This window comes from Neovison vison, chromosome 12 (genome assembly GCF_020171115.1).
Source record: "Neovison vison isolate M4711 chromosome 12, ASM_NN_V1, whole genome shotgun sequence".
Classification (NCBI taxonomy): Eukaryota; Metazoa; Chordata; class Mammalia; order Carnivora; family Mustelidae; genus Neogale; species Neogale vison.
The window spans coordinates 53917449-53934968 of NC_058102.1; the positions used below are offsets into that span (position 1 = coordinate 53917449).

Genomic DNA, 17520 nt, shown 5'->3' on the forward strand with positions numbered 1-17520 from the left:
TTTACAAGGTTTGGCATCTAAAGTGCAGGGACACTGACCAACTATGTTAAAGGAAAGTTCTTGAAAGTAAAATATTATGGCTCTACTCTCTTCAAGTAATTTTTTAGAATTTCTCTAAAGGAAATAACATTTATGGAAAGATTATAATCTCCCATTAATAATATCCAGATTACCAAACAATAACCTCAAAATGACTTAGTCTAAATAAATGAAATGATATGTTACTTCATCTATATTACAAAGCGGGTACACGGGTGCAAACAAACCATTTGCTAAGATACTAGGACATTCCTCAATCACTTGGCACAGTGAGCTGTGCTAGAGCTGCCACTCCAGCCACCAGGATCCCTACCTCGGAAGCCCCCAGACCACTGTCACAGTAGGGTCTCCCAAATGTCATTCCAGAGCTTCATCTTGTGTCAGTTCTGCCTGTTAAACATTTGCATATACCCCCTTTGCCCTTGTGCATATGTAATAACAAAGCAGGAAAAGAATCTTTTATTCGAGAGAGAGAATTCAGTGAAATGATGCTGAGATAGTTTAATAGGGCCAGAGAAGGGCTATAACCCAGGGTCCCCAGCAATAACCAGAACATCAGAGCAGAAGGCATCAGATGATAAGTGGAGAATGTTCTGTGAAGTTTATTTGCCTGAGAGTTTAAATACACAGTCATTTTTTTTCATGTTTTGGCTCTAGTGGGTAGCTTTCTCTTTCTTCGCATGAATTTAACCCCAAGTCCCTTACATCTAGGTGAATTTGGAAGAAGCATATTAATCCAAGTCTTCAATCTTCACTAACGCAGCCATCTTCTCACAAATCCAGGAAATTTCAGCACTGCAGCGGGAAATATAAATATTTCCCTTTTGAATATAGGCACATCCTTTGGATCCATTGATCTGGGCATACTCTTTAGTGCTGAATCTGAAAATTAATCCACTTAAAATTAATTACAAATTTCATATTTCAAATTCGCTCACAACTCAATGTTCTCAGTTACCAGTTATCTGAACTTTGAGAGACTTCTGTTTCCATAGCCTATCAAAGTTCTTAAAGCTGGCAAATCTGAGTATTTCATTTCAAGTTAATCATAATCCCAGGCAGAATTATTTAAGAAGGATACTTAAATCTGGGTTGAGAATTCGTCTCCTCTCCATTACCATGGTAAGAAGTAGCCAGTACAGATTATATCAGAAGTACCAGAATTTCTTTGCTTTGTAACTTTATGAAGAAAAACAGACAAATGAAATCATATTCTGGGTAAAAAGTTATAACATTTCATTATGAACAAATATAATTCTGTGCATACATAATTTTATGTGGAAGGGGAAGAGAGAGTAAGAGGGATTCAGACAGAACATGAACGGTGATGTAGATGGGACTCTGATATCGGTCCCTAGTTCCTCTGCTAAGGAATTATTGATAACTCTTCAATAATATCATTACAGAGGCGCCTGGGTGGCTTTCGTTGGTTAAGCCACCACCTCTTGATTTCAGTTCAGGTCAGATCTCAGGGTGATGGGATCAAGTCCTGCCTTGGGCTCGGGCTCAGCGGGAAGTCTGCTTGAGATTCTCTCTCTCCTGTTTCTCTGCCCCTTCCCATGCTTGCTGTGTGCTTTCGTGCTCTCAAATAAATAAATAGATAGGTATCTTTTTTTTTTAATGTATAAAATTATGCTCATCAGACCTAAATCTCCGATGTGCCTTTTTACTCAAATGAGTAAAAATATGTTACACTGTGCTACACTGGTATCTTTGCTTTGGTGTTGGGCTTACTGAACTCTCCCCTTGGCATATGGCCTTGCTGAGAGCAGCCTTGCTCAGTAGGGAATGTGATTCTGAAGCTCATTTCCACCTGAGTGTGACAGCCACAGCCTCAGAGCGTCCTTGTCCACAGACTCCAAACCTCACCACAGGGGACCCCCTCCTCCATATTTTCACTAGGAGTGAGTGGAGGGTTCCTGGGATGATGACAACTCCTTTGGGAGAGGGGACCCATCTTCCTAAAGTCCAAAGGGGAAACAGCTGCATTTACAGGGTATGCTGGTCCTGTTCTGTATAGCCTCGGTCTAGCAGCAATACCCCAGGTTAGTTGGTAATCATCTCATGCCGAGCATCGCTCCGTTAAAAAGAAGTAACTGTCCTTTTTGTTCCGGTGTTTATTACTTTGCACGTGCTTGTCACCATGATTATTTGAGTGAAACCAGAATCAGTGACTTAATATGACCAGTAGTGGACATTAGAGAGTGAGAAATTGGCATGAGTAGAAAAAACCGTGATATCATTGTGGGAAATGGGTAAAGATAAAGTATATCCAGGGAGAAAAGTATAGACATATCATTGTCTAAACTGGTAGTCATAGCTGAAACCCAGTAACCTTGATGGAAATGAGTGATTATAATTCAGCTTAAGGAAACTTTGACAGTATGCATTAAGGAGAAAGTGAAGGAGTAAGTAAGGAGTAAGTGAATAGGTGAATAATTTAATGCGAAGGGGGGTGGAGGAAAGACCTATCACACCCAGAAAGGTACCAGTGCTCTTATATTTCACGTAATACACAAATGTCATATATTACATTAAAAGTACAAATATCATACATCATTTTAATATAGTTGGGATAATACAGTTAGGAACACAGCTGTGTTCCTCAAAATATTTGTTCTGTAGCTGCTAAGAGAATTTTATAAGACTATGTGTTCCTTTCTGTATTTTTAATATAACACCTATTTTTATAACTTTAAATAGTTGTAAAAACTGTAATTTTCAAAGCATCATATATCCTGTATGTATATTAAATATTTCTTCAAAACCTTGAAGTGGCAGGCTTAGCTCATTTTAAGACATGTAAAACATTTGCCACGAAATCTAATTGGTCAATCTCTATCACAAAACCAAACTAATCTATCAATTCAGACTTACTTGCTGCTAGAAAATGGTTGACAATTATTGAATTTAAATAAATGAGTTAACGTATGTTCTTATGATAAACGCCACCCTCCGGATTTTAAGTGTTGGAGCCAGGGGAGCTGAGAGGCCAAGCTCATGGTCACAGAAGCACACAGTCCTGACTTTGGCACTCAGGAAGTAGTTACCTTGGGCAAGTTATTTAATCTCTCTACGATAATTGTTTCATCCATAAAATAGGAATATAACAGTGCTTTTATCAGAGAACTAATATTTACATACCCCTTTGAACAAAGTAAGTGTAATATTATTTGTTAAAGCAAAAAAATAAATTTAAACTAATAGATAAACTTCAGTGTCTTCCCATAAGTTTGTCACATACACAAAATTAGGTACTCTGGCTTTCATTATTTCTTACTGAAGCTTTCTTTTCCGTGTGTGTTATACTCTTTTTTTGTATCTAGATTTATAATTCTTAAAACTAGCATTGATTTTCTTAGCATTCCGTTTTTCAGTATTCTTAGCTTACTTTTCCTCCCCCCTCCCCCAACAGTTAGAGACTTACAAGGATGGAGAGGGACCAGAGCCATCCTCCCATACCCAGCTTCTTCCAGATGGGTCCCATGACAAGCCCAACCAGAAAAAAGAGAATGTGGGTAATGGCTGTGACTTCAGAAAATCCTAAGAAGAAGAACAGGGACAATGTCATGTGTGAACCACATTCCAGAGTGCAGAAGTAAGATGTTAATTCTCATTCAAAATCCATTGAATTCCTACTATACACTTGTTTTGCTTTCCACTTTTCTTATCCACTTGTTTTGCTTTCTATGATATTAATAATTTCTCTAACCAGGGAAGGAGAGTCAACCGACCTTTTCCTCCAAGCTATCTATCTTCACCAAGGTGGAGTTCCTATCCATGCAGTTTTTCCTACTGTGAGTCCAGGTCCTCTCCTCATTTGTTGCAAAATAATAGCAGCTGTTTTGGTACCATTGCCACATCTTAGGACAAGGATTACACTTGTGGTCTGAAAAAGAAATTACACCCATTAGTACAAATAATTAATGCTGGGGGGACCGGGGAAGGTTTTAGAAACTAAGTAATTGACCTTGACGACAGCATCTGAGACCCAGCGTCCTGGAATCATACCACTTTAGGAGCCTGTGGAAATGAAGTCACTCCCAGTTATGGGATGGAGCAACAGGGATTGAAATTCTCACTTCAGGGATCAGTTTCCTGGCCTTAGAATTACAAGCTCTACTTTTAACTTCTTAAAACTTCAAAATCAACTAAAAATAGTTCACAATATAAGAAGCTGAAGTATCCAGATTGGTATCATTCCAAGACGCTTCCCAAATTCACCTCTGTGTTTTCAAAAATATTAAATACATTGATATCTCCCCTTGTTTTCTATAAATTTAGTGTGATATCAATAGAGGTCACCAAAGAACATACCTTTCTCTTGCTATGAGGGGGTGCATGTGATCAATGCCAACAGATTGGACCCAATTGCCCAGGAGGTCCCAATTACCTGAAGTGTGAATGATTAGCTCCTGGCAGAGTTTGATGGCCATTTGTCCCTGTCTTTTCAAAAGACTGGAGATCTGTGATTTGAGAAGCTCCTCCTGGGTGGGAATGTTCCTGTAGCTGTTCAGCTGCTCGGATAAGTTATCCTGCTGTTGGTGGGTCATTTTTTGAAGTTGACTTAATTTCTCTGAATCTGAATTAATTTCATTAGATGTCTGCAAAACTCCAAGACATAAAAGGAGCTAAGTTCATATATCCTCCCATTCTCATCATTGCCATCGATAATTCTTAACGCAGAACTATTTCTCACGTTACTTAATATTCTCCAGTAGCTCCCAATAATAGAGGTATCATGGAAGAAACACACCAGATGCCTTTCTAGTCCAAATTGTTTGGAGCTCATCCTCACAATTTTGTTGAGATTTTAAATATGGTTATACTTGTATTAAAATAATGAATTAATAATTTTATATCTTTGACATTTAATCTAAGGCAGTGCCAAGCATTTTTCCATTCGTTTAGTGGAATACTTTTCTTTTTCCTGTTTGGAGTTGGTTCATGTAATTATTGTTTTAACAGAAACAGAATCCTTTAAGGCAATGATTACCTTAAGGTATAGTATGCAGATCACTTTTATCAGAATCACCCACATATTTGGTTTTGTTTTAAATGCAGATTTTAATTCTATACTAGACCATTTCCAGACATGGATCCATAAAATCTGCCTTTTTTTTAAAAAAAAGGTTTTATTCATTTATTGGAGAGAGAGAGAGAGAAAGAGCTTAAGCAGGATAGAGGCAGAGGGAGAGGGATGGATAGAATCTCAAGCAGACTCAAAGCTGAACATAGAGTTGGATGTGGGACTGGACCTCATGAGTCTAAGATCATGACCTGAGCCAAAACCAAGAGTCAGAAGCTTAAATGACTGAGCCACCCAGGCATCCCAAAATCTACCTTTTTAATTAACAGTTCAGGTGATTCATGGTCACAATAAATTAAAAATCATTTCACTGAAAACACTACACTTCAGGAACAAAAAAAAAAACGACTTCTATGGTGAACCAATGAATATGTATCATTGCATCTTCATTTTTTAAAAAAATTTTATTTATTTATTTTGAGAGAGAGAGAGAGAGAGAAAGCATGAGTGGGGGGAAGGGCAGAGGGAGAAGCAGACTCCCTGCTGAGCAGGGAGTCCAGTGATGTGGGGCTTAATCTCTGGAACCTGGGATCCTGACCTGAGTCAAAGGCAGAGGCTTAACCAGCTGAGCCACCCAGGTACCCTTCATCTTCATTTTAAAAATATGCATCATTATAGAAGATCAACTGCTAATCCTCATAATGATCAGCTATTGAATATTAGTAACTGCTGCTAGAACCCTGTATTTCTTTCCAAAAGAGCAAGCTACATCATTAGGCCCTATATATGTGTTCAAATTGGTATGTCTAAATTTTAAATATCTATGAAGTCCTACATATGTAAAAATAAATGAAAGTAGCAGGGAAGATACTAGTGTCATTCACAGAATAAACTTTCTTGACAGCAAGTCCCCACAAAAGGGAATACTGTGCCACTCACTACTCTGTTCATCATGTGGTTAACAATATCCTACAGAGTATGGATTCTCGAGACATTCTTCCATTTATTGTTAGTTCAGGACTCCCTACCCTGTTCAACCCTGATGGCTCAATGATAGGTCAGAACCAAAAGAATATTCTTCTTTAGGTATTGTGCTTGGGAATGAAGCTTCCATTGTTACATGGAGGTAGTTCAACTTTCTGCTTAGAGGGTAATGTATCTCAAGCAAATATTCCTCCTTGTTTGTATCTCTTTTTCCATTACAGCAGGCAAGCTATTTCTACACTAGAATGGTCTTGAGTGAGTGGGTTAAGTCAGCCTTGTACTAAGTCTTCAGGGTGAATGAAACGGCATGTTCTTCCTTGAGTCCAACTCCCTCAACTCCCATTTCTTACCACTGGGATAATAAGTGGATGTGTGTCTATGCGGAAAAGAAACTCCTTACTCTAACCAATAATGAGATCTGTAAAAGTTGTCTTCATAATCCAGTCTGGTTTATCAAGAGAAAAAAATGGATTCAGGGCAAAATCCTCATAATAATTAAGTCTGTCCCTTGCTTGTTTATGTTAGAGACTTGGAGAATGAAGGAGCTATGATTACATAATATAATCAAACGGAATTTACATAGTTTATAAATGTATTTCCTAATCATTTTTCTTGGGTTTGATGAAATATACTTACACATAATCCCCAAGGTTACCAGCCCAATCAGCAGCATCAGACACAGAGTTAGCAGACTGAGGGCAGCCTGACGCCAGGTGGGGGAAGGAGCTGGGTACCCTGAAAAAAGCCAACAGAGGAATTATGGTTACAAATGAATTTTTTATTTCTCTCTTATTCCTTTAATGCTCCACCTAGAAAATACCTAAAATGACGTTCGGTAAGGGCCCCACCATCAGTTCTCCTCCACTTCTCTTCCTACCATTCTCCTTTCCTTTAAGAGTGTCTCCTAGGGGCGCCTGGGTGGCTCAGTGGGTTAAGCCTCTGCCTTCAGCTCAGGTCATGATCCCAGGGTCCTGGGATCGAGCCCTGCATCGAGCGAGCCCTGGCATCAGGCTCTCTGCTCAGCAGGGAGCCTGCTTCCCTCTCTCTCTGCCTGCCTCTCCGCCTACTTGTGATCTGTCTGTCAAATAAATAAATAAAATCTTAAAAAAAAAAATAAAAGTGTCTCCTAATTTCCAGGTTTTTGTTTTACAGCATCACACACCCTTCTTCTTTAAGTTTACTAAATGCACGTACGAGACCTTGTGGAAACTCCTTCTCTGGATGATCCTGACAATAGGAGAGACATCAAGTTTTTGAGATGAGAAACCACCACAAGGCAAATGCTATAGTGCATTTTATTCTTATCTATTATTCAGGCTCTTTTTCACCTTATAGATAACGAATGAGTATGTAATGAAAGACAAAACAAATGTGCACTCTAATCTACAATGTTTCTTTTTTTAATGTTCTTTTTAAAAATTTTTATTTTATTTTTTCAGTGTTTCAATAACCTACAATATTTCTTAATTCAGGATCTAACAGCAGCTAGCCCAGTATCTCAGACAGATGGATTGCAGATTTCCAGGTGTGCAATCATACACATCACACCCACGACTCCTTTTCTCTCAAAGGACTACAGCTATAATTTAAACAAACAAATAAAAATGTATAACCACTGTTATTAGACCCACGACAAGCCTAATCCCATTCTCTTTGTATATCACCCCAAACTACACACACACACACACACACACACACACAAAGTAAAAATAAATTCAAGAGAAGAAGAAAGTAGTTCCCATATTTTAGACTATTTAGGGGAACAATCTGAACTGTCAACAGATTCTTGAAAATAAGGGATACAGTCTGATATACTAAACTGAATTCCTGACCACAGAGATTAATATTTCTTCCAACAGGGGATAAGGGAATGAGCCAAAAACTAGCACTGAGTTTGGGCTTTTACCAGTTGTGGGAACATGGTTAAATCATTTAATTTTCTTCAGACTCAGTTTTACCAATATTATTCCATTTACTTCACAAATACTTTGATAACAATATGATATAATGCATATACAGTACTATATGGATATTGTTATTATTGATCCAACGCTATTAATTATACTAGGAATTTCCACTCCCCCCCCCAAAATTTTAAACTACTTACAAAATGGAAACTCTCTCTTATCTTGTTTCTGACTCTCTTGTTCTCCCATTTCTCTCTTCAGTTATTTATAACTTTGAAAAGAAAAATTTTCTCGACTTTCTCTATTTTAGTGACCTCCAATCTGGTTACTAAAAAATATTTGCCCGGCATCTCTGACAAAATATAAATATTAAGGACTTCATTTGTAAAAATAATTCTGTTAGTCCCCAAGTTCAATTTCTCTCATGTCAAATGTTTCACTATAACACAAATACATAGTGATATCACACAATTTAAAGAGATCTTGGAAGCCACATGTTTTCTGGCCAAAACTGGGAACACTCATTCTACTAGTGTATTTCACAACTCTGTCTCCATTTTGGAGATTGCACAACACACCTCTCTTTCGCATCAGAACCAAAGCATTTATCACCTGTGCATTTCCCAAGGTCACATCATACTGTCCCTGACCTCCTACCTCTTTTCCTTAGGTTATTTCTATCCCGGTTATTTCTCTCTCCAACAGAATCCTGAAATGTGAGTGTCGCGTAAGTCACTTCTTCAGACATTGTAGAAGAAAGCACTACTATAAATTATGTAATTAATGTTTCAATATCTTCAGGCCCAGGAACAGGACGTTCTTCTCAAGGCTGGGAGCTTTTATAAACACACTCAACTGACCTAAGACACACCCCATCACCCCTCTGTAAAGACAGAAAGATAGTCAGGGTTTTTTTGTTTGTTTGTTTTTGTCTTGTTTCCTTTTTGCAGAGAAAGCAAGACAAGTCAAATAATTCTTTTTAGAAACCAGAATATCTTAGATATCAATCAGTCTGCTCTTTGCAGCATTGTTTCTTGTGAAGAGAAAGGGATATTTGGTAGCAGAGCGGAAATGGTGCTTCCTGGGGGAATCCCCATGATCTCCAGGGTAGAGCCTGTTCTGAATTATTCAATAAAGGGTCAGTTTGTCATTTTTGCATGTGTCAAAGGCCAGCTAATCCTATATGAAAACACTGGATCTGGTTTACACTTACACATGTCAGAGAGATATGCACATGACAGAAAAAGCTGTGTAAAGACCACCCACACCTGCCTACTGTTTTAAAAATACAAGTGTGTGTGTGTGTGTGCGTGTGTGTGTGTGTGACAGAGAAGCAGGAAGGAAGGGAGAGAAGCAATGGTAATGGGGCATAGAGAAGAAATTGATAACTGTTTAAACTGGGCATGGATGGGCGCTCCCTCTGGCAGGGCTAAACCCCACAGAATAATCCCCCTGAGAATAACAACTAGCATGTAGCATGGTACCTTTTCTTTTCTTTCTTTTTTTTTTTTTTTAATTTGTTTGTTGAGTTGGTTTTTAACCTGAAGGCAGCCAACAGTCATTTTGTGCAGCTAAAATTCCTATAAAAAGTATGCAGTCTTTGGGGTTCGAAAAATCAGAAGATGGAGTTTGGGGCAACGGTAAAAACAGTGCTGGATACTCACATGGACCCCTGGATAAGGGGAATCCTTAGAGCACCTTTGTGCCTTGAAGTCTCTTTGAGCTACAGGTTATACACATTTCATTTTAAAAATAATATGGGTGGCTCAGTGGGTTAAGCCGCTGCCTTCGGCTCAGGTCATGATCCTAGAGTCCTGGGATCGAGCCCCGCATCGGGCTCTCTGCTCAGCAGGGAGCCTGCTTCCTCCTCTCTCTCTCTCTGTCTGCCTCTCTGCCTACTTGTGATCTCTGTCTGTCAAATAAATAAATAAAATCTTTAAAAAATAAATAAATAAATAAAAATAAAAATAAAAATAATATGGGGTGAGGCACCTGGGTGGCTCAGTTGGTTAAGCATCAGACACTTGGTTTCAGCTCAGATCATGATCTCAGGGTCCTGGGATTGAATCCCTCATCGGGCTTCCTCCTTAGTGATGAGTCTTCTTGTCCTTCTCCCTCTGCTCCTCCCCAGGCTCACACATGCACACTCTCTTTATAAAATAAATAAATCTTAAACAAATTTTTAAAAATTATAAAATAATATATCTGTTTTTTTTTCCTTTCTTAGGACAAAAACAAAACAAAACAAAAAAAAAAACAACCAACCAACCCTGAAAAGGTGTTTCCAATAAAACTGAATTACAGCCACTTTGGAAAATGGTGTGGAGATTCCTCAAAACATTAAAAATAGAGCTACCTTATGACCCTGCAATTGCACTCCTGGGTATTTACCCCAAAGATACAGATGTAGTTAAAAGAAAGGCCATCTGTACCCCAATGTTCATAGCAGCAATGGCCACGGTCACCAAACTGTGGAAAGAGCCAAGATGCCCTTCAACGGACAAATGGATAAAGAGGATGTGGTCCACATATACTATGAAATATTTCTCAGTCATTAGAAAGGATGAATACCCAGGTTTTGCATCAACATGGATGGGACTGGAGGAGATTATACTGAGTGAAAACAAGTCAAGCAGAGAAATTCAATTATCATATGGTTTCACATTCTTGTGGATCATAAGGAATAGCATGGAGGACATCAGAAGGAAGGAGAAAATGAAGGGAGGGAAATCAGATGGGGAGATGAACCATGAGAGACTGTGGACTCTGGGAAACAAATTGAGGGTTTTAGAAGGGTGGGGGTAGGGGGATGGGCGAGCCTGGTGGCGGGTATCAAGGAGGGCATGTACTGCATGGAGCACTGGGTATTATAGGTAAACTGTGAACACTGCATCAAAAACTAATGATGGACAATAAGGTGACTAATGTAACACAATAAAAAAAATCTGAAGTAAACTCGCTGCAGAAGGATTTAACTGTGATACTTTGTTTCAACAACATCACATGAGCAGTAAAAAGCAGACGGTTTATATAGAAAGCGTTCTGGCTATTATGTGGAGGAACATGAGAGAAAAACAGCTCATCACAGGTGTAGTTGGTCATTTAGTCAGTTGGTGTCAGACTCTTAAAGGACTGTATTTACTTCCGATGCCAGCATCACTTGTAAAATTTACTAACTTCTATAATAAAATTCATTGTTGTTGAGAACTTGTGGAAGGCAGAATAACAGCCCCTCAAATCTGTGCCTGTTCGGGGCACCTGGGTGGCTCAGTGGGTTAAGCCGCTGCCTTCGGCTCAGGTCATGATCTCAGGGTCCTGGGATCGAGCCCCGCATCGGGCTCTCTGCTTGGCGGGGAGCCTGCTTCCCTTCCTCTCTCTCTGCCTGCCTCTCTGCCTACTTGTGATCTCTCTCTGTCAAATAAATAAATAAAATCTTTAAAAAAAAAAAAAATCTGTGCCTGTTCTTATCCCCAGGATCTCTCAGTCTGGTAGTTCATATGGCGAAAGGTATTACAGATAGGAAGAAGATTGCAGACCTTGGGATGAAGAAATTATCCTGCATTACCTGGTGGTCCCAGTTTAGTCACGAGTCCCTCAAAGTGGAGAACCTTTCCTAGATTCAGTCAGAGGGCCACAACTTTGTTGGCTGAAGGTGAAGGAAGAGGGTCGGGAACCAAGGAATGTGGGCTGGAAGATGCACAGGTAGGGACTGGGCACTCCCACAGAGCACCAGAAAGGAACACAAACCACCCCTCCCCCCCACAGCCTTGATATACCTCTGTGAGATCAGACTTCTAACCCACAGAACTCTGAGACCATAAATTAAGTTGTTTAAACTGCTATATTTGTGGAATTTGCTAAAGCGGCAACAGAAAACTAACACAGAACTCTGCTATACATGAGCAGAAAAACTAGGAATCTTTTTTAAAGTTTCCTTTGGGGTAAGAAGGCGATTACATAACTACACTGGGGGATGATTTGATGTAGGTTTTTGTTTTCAGGTGGCAGAAGGATGGATCCGAAACTTCCAAAGATCTTCCTGTATGTGAAGATTATCTTCGTCGAAGTTCTCCAGAATAAATTGCACCTTGTCTTAGAGGCGTGAATGAATATACAATAGGTGGCAGAAAAACAATGTAAAAATAATAATTCTTCAATATTATTTATGTATGATTTCTAAATACATAAATACACATTTATTTCTCATATCTATTTTTTCCCAAACTGATGCATGTTCAATCAAAAAAAAAAAAGTGGAGGCTCTGAGTCATAATCAATTAAACTCCCCTGCCAAAGATGTAGAAATAATTAACCAATCTATGTTGATGTTCACTATTCTACATAACTTAGGTAAAAGCAGAGACCATCAACATGAGGAAAAGTTAAATTGAATACGTGATTATGAAAATGAGAACTCAGATTTTTTTTGTCTCATTTTTCACTTTCACCAAATTTTGCAAAGACTGAGTATTCATTTTCATTGCCCTAATTCTTTCACCTTCAAGCTGCCTAAGAAAGCATTTAACCTCTTACAGTCTTATCCAAAGCATACATGGGTAAAACAGTAATGAGGAATCTCACCTAGTTGCTAATAATTTCTGTAAGAAAAAGGACTGGTCGCACTTCCTGTTACCGTGATTCTAAAAGTCTTTTTATATATTCTTAGCTTATAATTTTATTAATTTAGAAATCACTGCTTATACTTGCCTCCCTTAAAAATTTCCAGCATCTCTGTAGCTCACTTTAGCAGGTTATGTTATCAAATATCATACCTTGTTGTAGTCATCTACCAAATTCTAGGACATTTCTCCTAAGCCACCATTAATCTCCTCATTAACACACCCGAGGCTCTTTCTCCAAATTCATTTTACTCATCCTATAAACATCTAATATAAAAATGAAGATTAAATCCAGAAGGATCAAAGACCTAAAAATAAACGCAGAAAGGAAAAAAACGACCACAAGGTGGAGCTGGAGGATTAAACACATGATAGAATTTCTTTGGGGTATTTCTTGTTTTGGGGCTTTTTTTTCCTAGGATTTATTTTGAAGTGTATATTCATCCAATCAGGAAAATATGCTCAGTCTTTGCAAAATCTTCGTTTTCTCCATTCTTTTTTGTGAATTAATTTTCATTCTGCCCAGTCGCTAGATATTTTGAAAGTACTTTGAAAGTATTCTCTGGAATAGGCATGTAATATGGAATGATCACTGAAGAAGGGAGTAACTTCTTATTGTGTAAACTCAGTATTTCTTTTAATGTATCTAGGACCAACAATAGCTCCATATTTAATACTGCTTCCCTTATTTTTCACAATGAGCAGTATTTTCTGGGGGATTTGATATGAGAGCAGCATGGAAATTTGAAGCTTATTTGAGTTTGGGGTTTAGGAAATACGCGAAGTTTCCATTTATTGAAACGGAGAGGCATAGAGGGAAACCACGGGGACAGAGTTGTTTATTAATTTTTGATGTGTTACATTTAAAAACCCTATAACATATGCAAACAAGTATGCCAAATCTTCAGTCAGATATTTGGGTCTGGTAATCAAACCCTGGCATGAATATATATATATATCTGGAGATCCCTTATACATGGCTGTTGCTCCAAGCCATGGATCTGAAAGAGCTCATCCAGGGATGAGTACAAACAGGACAGAGGACCAGGAACTCCCCCTCTGGGTCACAACAGCATTTTGGAGCCTGATAAAGAGAGCCAGCAAATCTGAGGGAGGATTAGATTGTGAAGTAGGAAGAAAAACTAGATAATGGTGTCCTATAGAACAGGGTATTTTGGAGAAGAATTTTAAGTTAAAATAAATAATCAATTATATTAGAAAGAGGAACGGGAGTGGTGCGTGGGTGGCTCAGTGGCTTAAGCCTTGGACTCTTGATTTTGGTGACTCAGGTCATGATCTCAAGGTCATGTGATCAAGCCCCAGGTGTGCATCTGCCCGCACTGCAGTCTGCTGGGATACTCTCTCCTTCTCCCTTCCCCTTTGCCCCTTTCCCTGCTTCTGTGCAACGGCTCTCATAAATAAATAAATAAATAAATAAGGACAGGAATGTGGGCTGGCATATGGTAGGATTTGGGAAGTCATTCTGAATACAAACAAATCAAGATTAGATAGCTAAAATCTAAGACTGCTCCATAAAGAAAAGTACCATGACTTACTCCGTGAATATTCATTGCCAATTTCAGTGTCTGAAATTGTTAAAATATATTTGCTTTAAATTAAAGAGATGGCTTTATTAAAGTGCCTCTTAATCTCTAAAATACTAATCAAAGATTTTTATCCCAAATTCAAACTCATCAGAATATTTGCAATGAGGACTTTTTCTGTTATACTTTATTAAGCCAAGAAAAGAGGGGCAAAAAAATATACTAACATACCGATGACAGACCTTGTAGGGTGCATAAGAGATATCTAACAAAGTAGCACCTGGTTGGTTCAGTTCGTACAGCATATAACTTTTGATCTTGGGGTTGTGAGATTGAGCCCCATGTTGGCAAAAGAGCTTTCTGTAGAAAAAAAAAAAAAAAGTGGTATCTAGCAAAGCCTCTGGATTGTGGAAAAGGAAAAGAAAAGTTTGTAATCTCTCTCTCTTTTTCCTGCAGTTCTCTGCTTAATTTTTGCTGAGTAACTCAGCTTGTATTTATAGCATATGTAGAGGAAGAAAACAGAACGAAGACTAATGTTATCAGGGACTCCTTTGACCCTGAGGGACTCTGTACTCACCCAGCATTTTCCTAACACCTCCAAGCCGAGTTGGGGGGTTACAACTAAAGGCAAATATATTTTTGTGGAACATAGATCTGGACATAAGACAAATATCCAAAACCCAGTGATGCATTGCAATCATTAAAAGGAAACAACAAAAACAAAAACAAAAAACAAAAAACAAAACAAAACAAAAAAACAAAAGAAAGTCCCGAGGCTGAGCTATAGGTAGGAAAGGAATATCATCTGAGGCTTAGGTTTCTTAAATGTACAATTTTAAGTATTTGCGAATCAAGTAAGTCCAACATATTCCTTGCTATTTGCAAGAAGAATAAGTGGGATATTTTATAACTCATCCAATTGTCCAAGACCTAGAAAATGTGGAAACCACAACAAATCAAGCTGTTGTGTTTCTTACCTCCTGAAAGTATCTGCTAATTGAACATGAAAATGTTTACAATAATTATAAAGTCTTCCAAATGTCCATGGATCTTGTAGTTTCATATTTGATTTAATTTAACTATAAATTTTCTGAAGTTACATATTTGGTTACTTGGAGAAATGAATAAAGGTTGATTGAAAAACTATCTTGAACTAAATTCTCCACATTCTTTTCTGTCACTAAGTCACAATTATTTTTTCAGGATTTCTGTATATTTTAGTGGGAAAAAAAAAGCTGATGTAAGATAGTGATGGGAAGAACATGGAACAGAGGAGTAAAGGTAGAAGAAAAGCCTCAGGACTTGGTGTATGAATAAAGGCGGCCAGAAAGGGAGGGCTAGAATAATTCCCAGGCTGTGCTGAGAGATTGGGGGTTTGCATGCACTGCTAGGAAGAGCTAACAGTCCTCTTGAATGAGGAGAAATTATGCAGATGGAAGCAGAGGTAGATTAATGATCAACTACAGATTTGAATTTACCTTGCTTATGACTGGGAAACACCGAATATTTTACCTGAGCTACAAAACCCAGTGAAAAAAATAGGTGTGGGGCTTAAGAAATTTGATTATTTGATTTTCAGTACTTTAATTAGATTTTACATTTATTAAAAGTGGGATTTTTGAACAATGATTGGTTTTTAGTGAAAATATTTACATCATGCTAAGTTTATGTTCCTTGAATCAGGCAATGCCTTTCATGTTTGTTTGTTTGTTTAAAATTATTTGAGTTGTGTAGGGAAAGAAATTTTAAGATGAAATATTATTTTAAGTGAACTGACAAAGAATTCAGAGTGAAGGAGATAACAGAAAGGAAGGACAAATATGTACAAGATGTACCAAAGGAAATATTAGTAATCAAAATACCTGCTGTGAGATCTTATGTAATTTCTATACTGAAAAGTCTAAGACACTACTAACTAAAGAAAACATAAAAATAAGATTATTTTGATGAAGTCCCAAAAGTTTATTTTCGCTTTTGTTTCCTTTGCCTTTGGAGACATATCTTGGAAGAAGTTGCTGTGGCTGATATCGAAGAGGTTACTGCCTATGTTCTCCTCTAGGATTCTGATGGATTCCTGTCTCACGTTGAGGTCTTTTATCCATTTTGAGTTTATCTTTGTGTATGGTGTAAGAGAATGGTCGAGTTTCATTCTTCTACATATAGCTGCCCAGTTTTCCCAGCACCACAAAACCAAAAACAAAACAAACAAACAAACAAACAAAAAACCCAAAAACAAACAAACAAACAAAAAAATAAAATTATTTATAAGAAAAATACCTAGAAGTTACTTAGAAGAAGGGAAGTCTTCTGTCCATAAAGGTTTAACAAAATTTTTTTTAAAAATCTGCTCTAAAACTATATAAATCTACCCAATGACAAAATAGACAGCACCCTCACTAATATCCTTACATTAGTATAGCAGCTAGCCTTCTCTAGCTATTCTTCTAATTCCTTTCAATGTGAGCTGCAGTAACAATTTGAAAACCCATTTTATAGTTAAATGTGTTTAACTGTAGTTATAGTTACATATAGTTACTATGGTAGAGTCACAGTCCAGTGTGAAGGGCACTAGGAACCTGTCCCTTCCACAAATAGCTCTTCTTTGAAGCACCACTGTACTTGGAATTACACAATTTCACAAAAGATTTTTCCCTTCCTGGATGTTCACTGTAAAGTGAAAACATTACTGAAAGACAGTAATCACTAACTCTATATTATTCCACTTTATTTGATTGATTTTTCTTTAATGCCTAAACCCAAGAAATATGAAGTCGGCCTCCTGTGGAGTCCTCAAATTTTTAAACAATATGATTTGTGAATGATGCAAGAATTTGGATGAATTCTAGATCATAATTAGGAATGGTGCCTTCTAACACAAGACCTTGAAACATCTACTCTAGGCCATTTTTTATCAAATTATATTAGACATGCTCCTCACAATGGAACAGACTATGTATCTGCTCGTGTTTTATCCAGGAATTTTTGTCGAAAGCAGTTCATTTAAACAATACTATTTAGACTCCACTAAGGTTAAGTTGAAGCATGAACTTTTGTTCTTTGAAAGGATACAATAAGGAGACATTCCTTCATTCAGAGTTGAAGATAAGAAAACAGGAAACAAATGTGATATCTACTCCTTTACTGCAAGTTATTATTTTTATATTTTTATGCTCAAGGTCCATGTATCTCTGAACAGCTATGAAAGGGCTTCCTGGAAGAAAAAAGGTCCAAAAAACAAGAACAAAACAGGACCAAAAATATGTGCCCCAACTCATAGAACCCCACCTTACCAGAAAGAGGAGGAACACGGACTAGCAGTCACTGGAATCTATAAGAGTGGACACTGCAATTTTGCGAAGTCATTGAACCCTGAGCTCACTTGCAGTCCAAGGGAAGCC

General features: G+C 37.8%; 1 protein-coding gene across 2 annotated transcripts; it reads right to left on the reverse strand.

Annotated features, from left to right (window-relative positions):
* Positions 1–770: 770 nt before the first annotated feature.
* On the reverse strand, positions 771–8707 carry CLEC12B (C-type lectin domain family 12 member B). 2 transcript variants are annotated; one of them, XM_044227705.1, is made up of 6 exons: positions 8617–8707; positions 6689–6787; positions 4433–4651; positions 3774–3928; positions 3467–3582; positions 771–834 (listed from the first exon to the last, which is right to left on the reverse strand). In XM_044227705.1, exons 1-6 carry the CDS (start codon positions 8705–8707, stop codon positions 771–773), a joined length of 744 nt encoding a protein of 247 aa, XP_044083640.1. The 2 variants fall into 2 exon arrangements, with proteins under 2 accessions (XP_044083640.1, XP_044083639.1); XM_044227704.1 differs by having other exon boundaries at positions 771–921.
* Positions 8708–17520: the final 8813 nt, after the last annotated feature.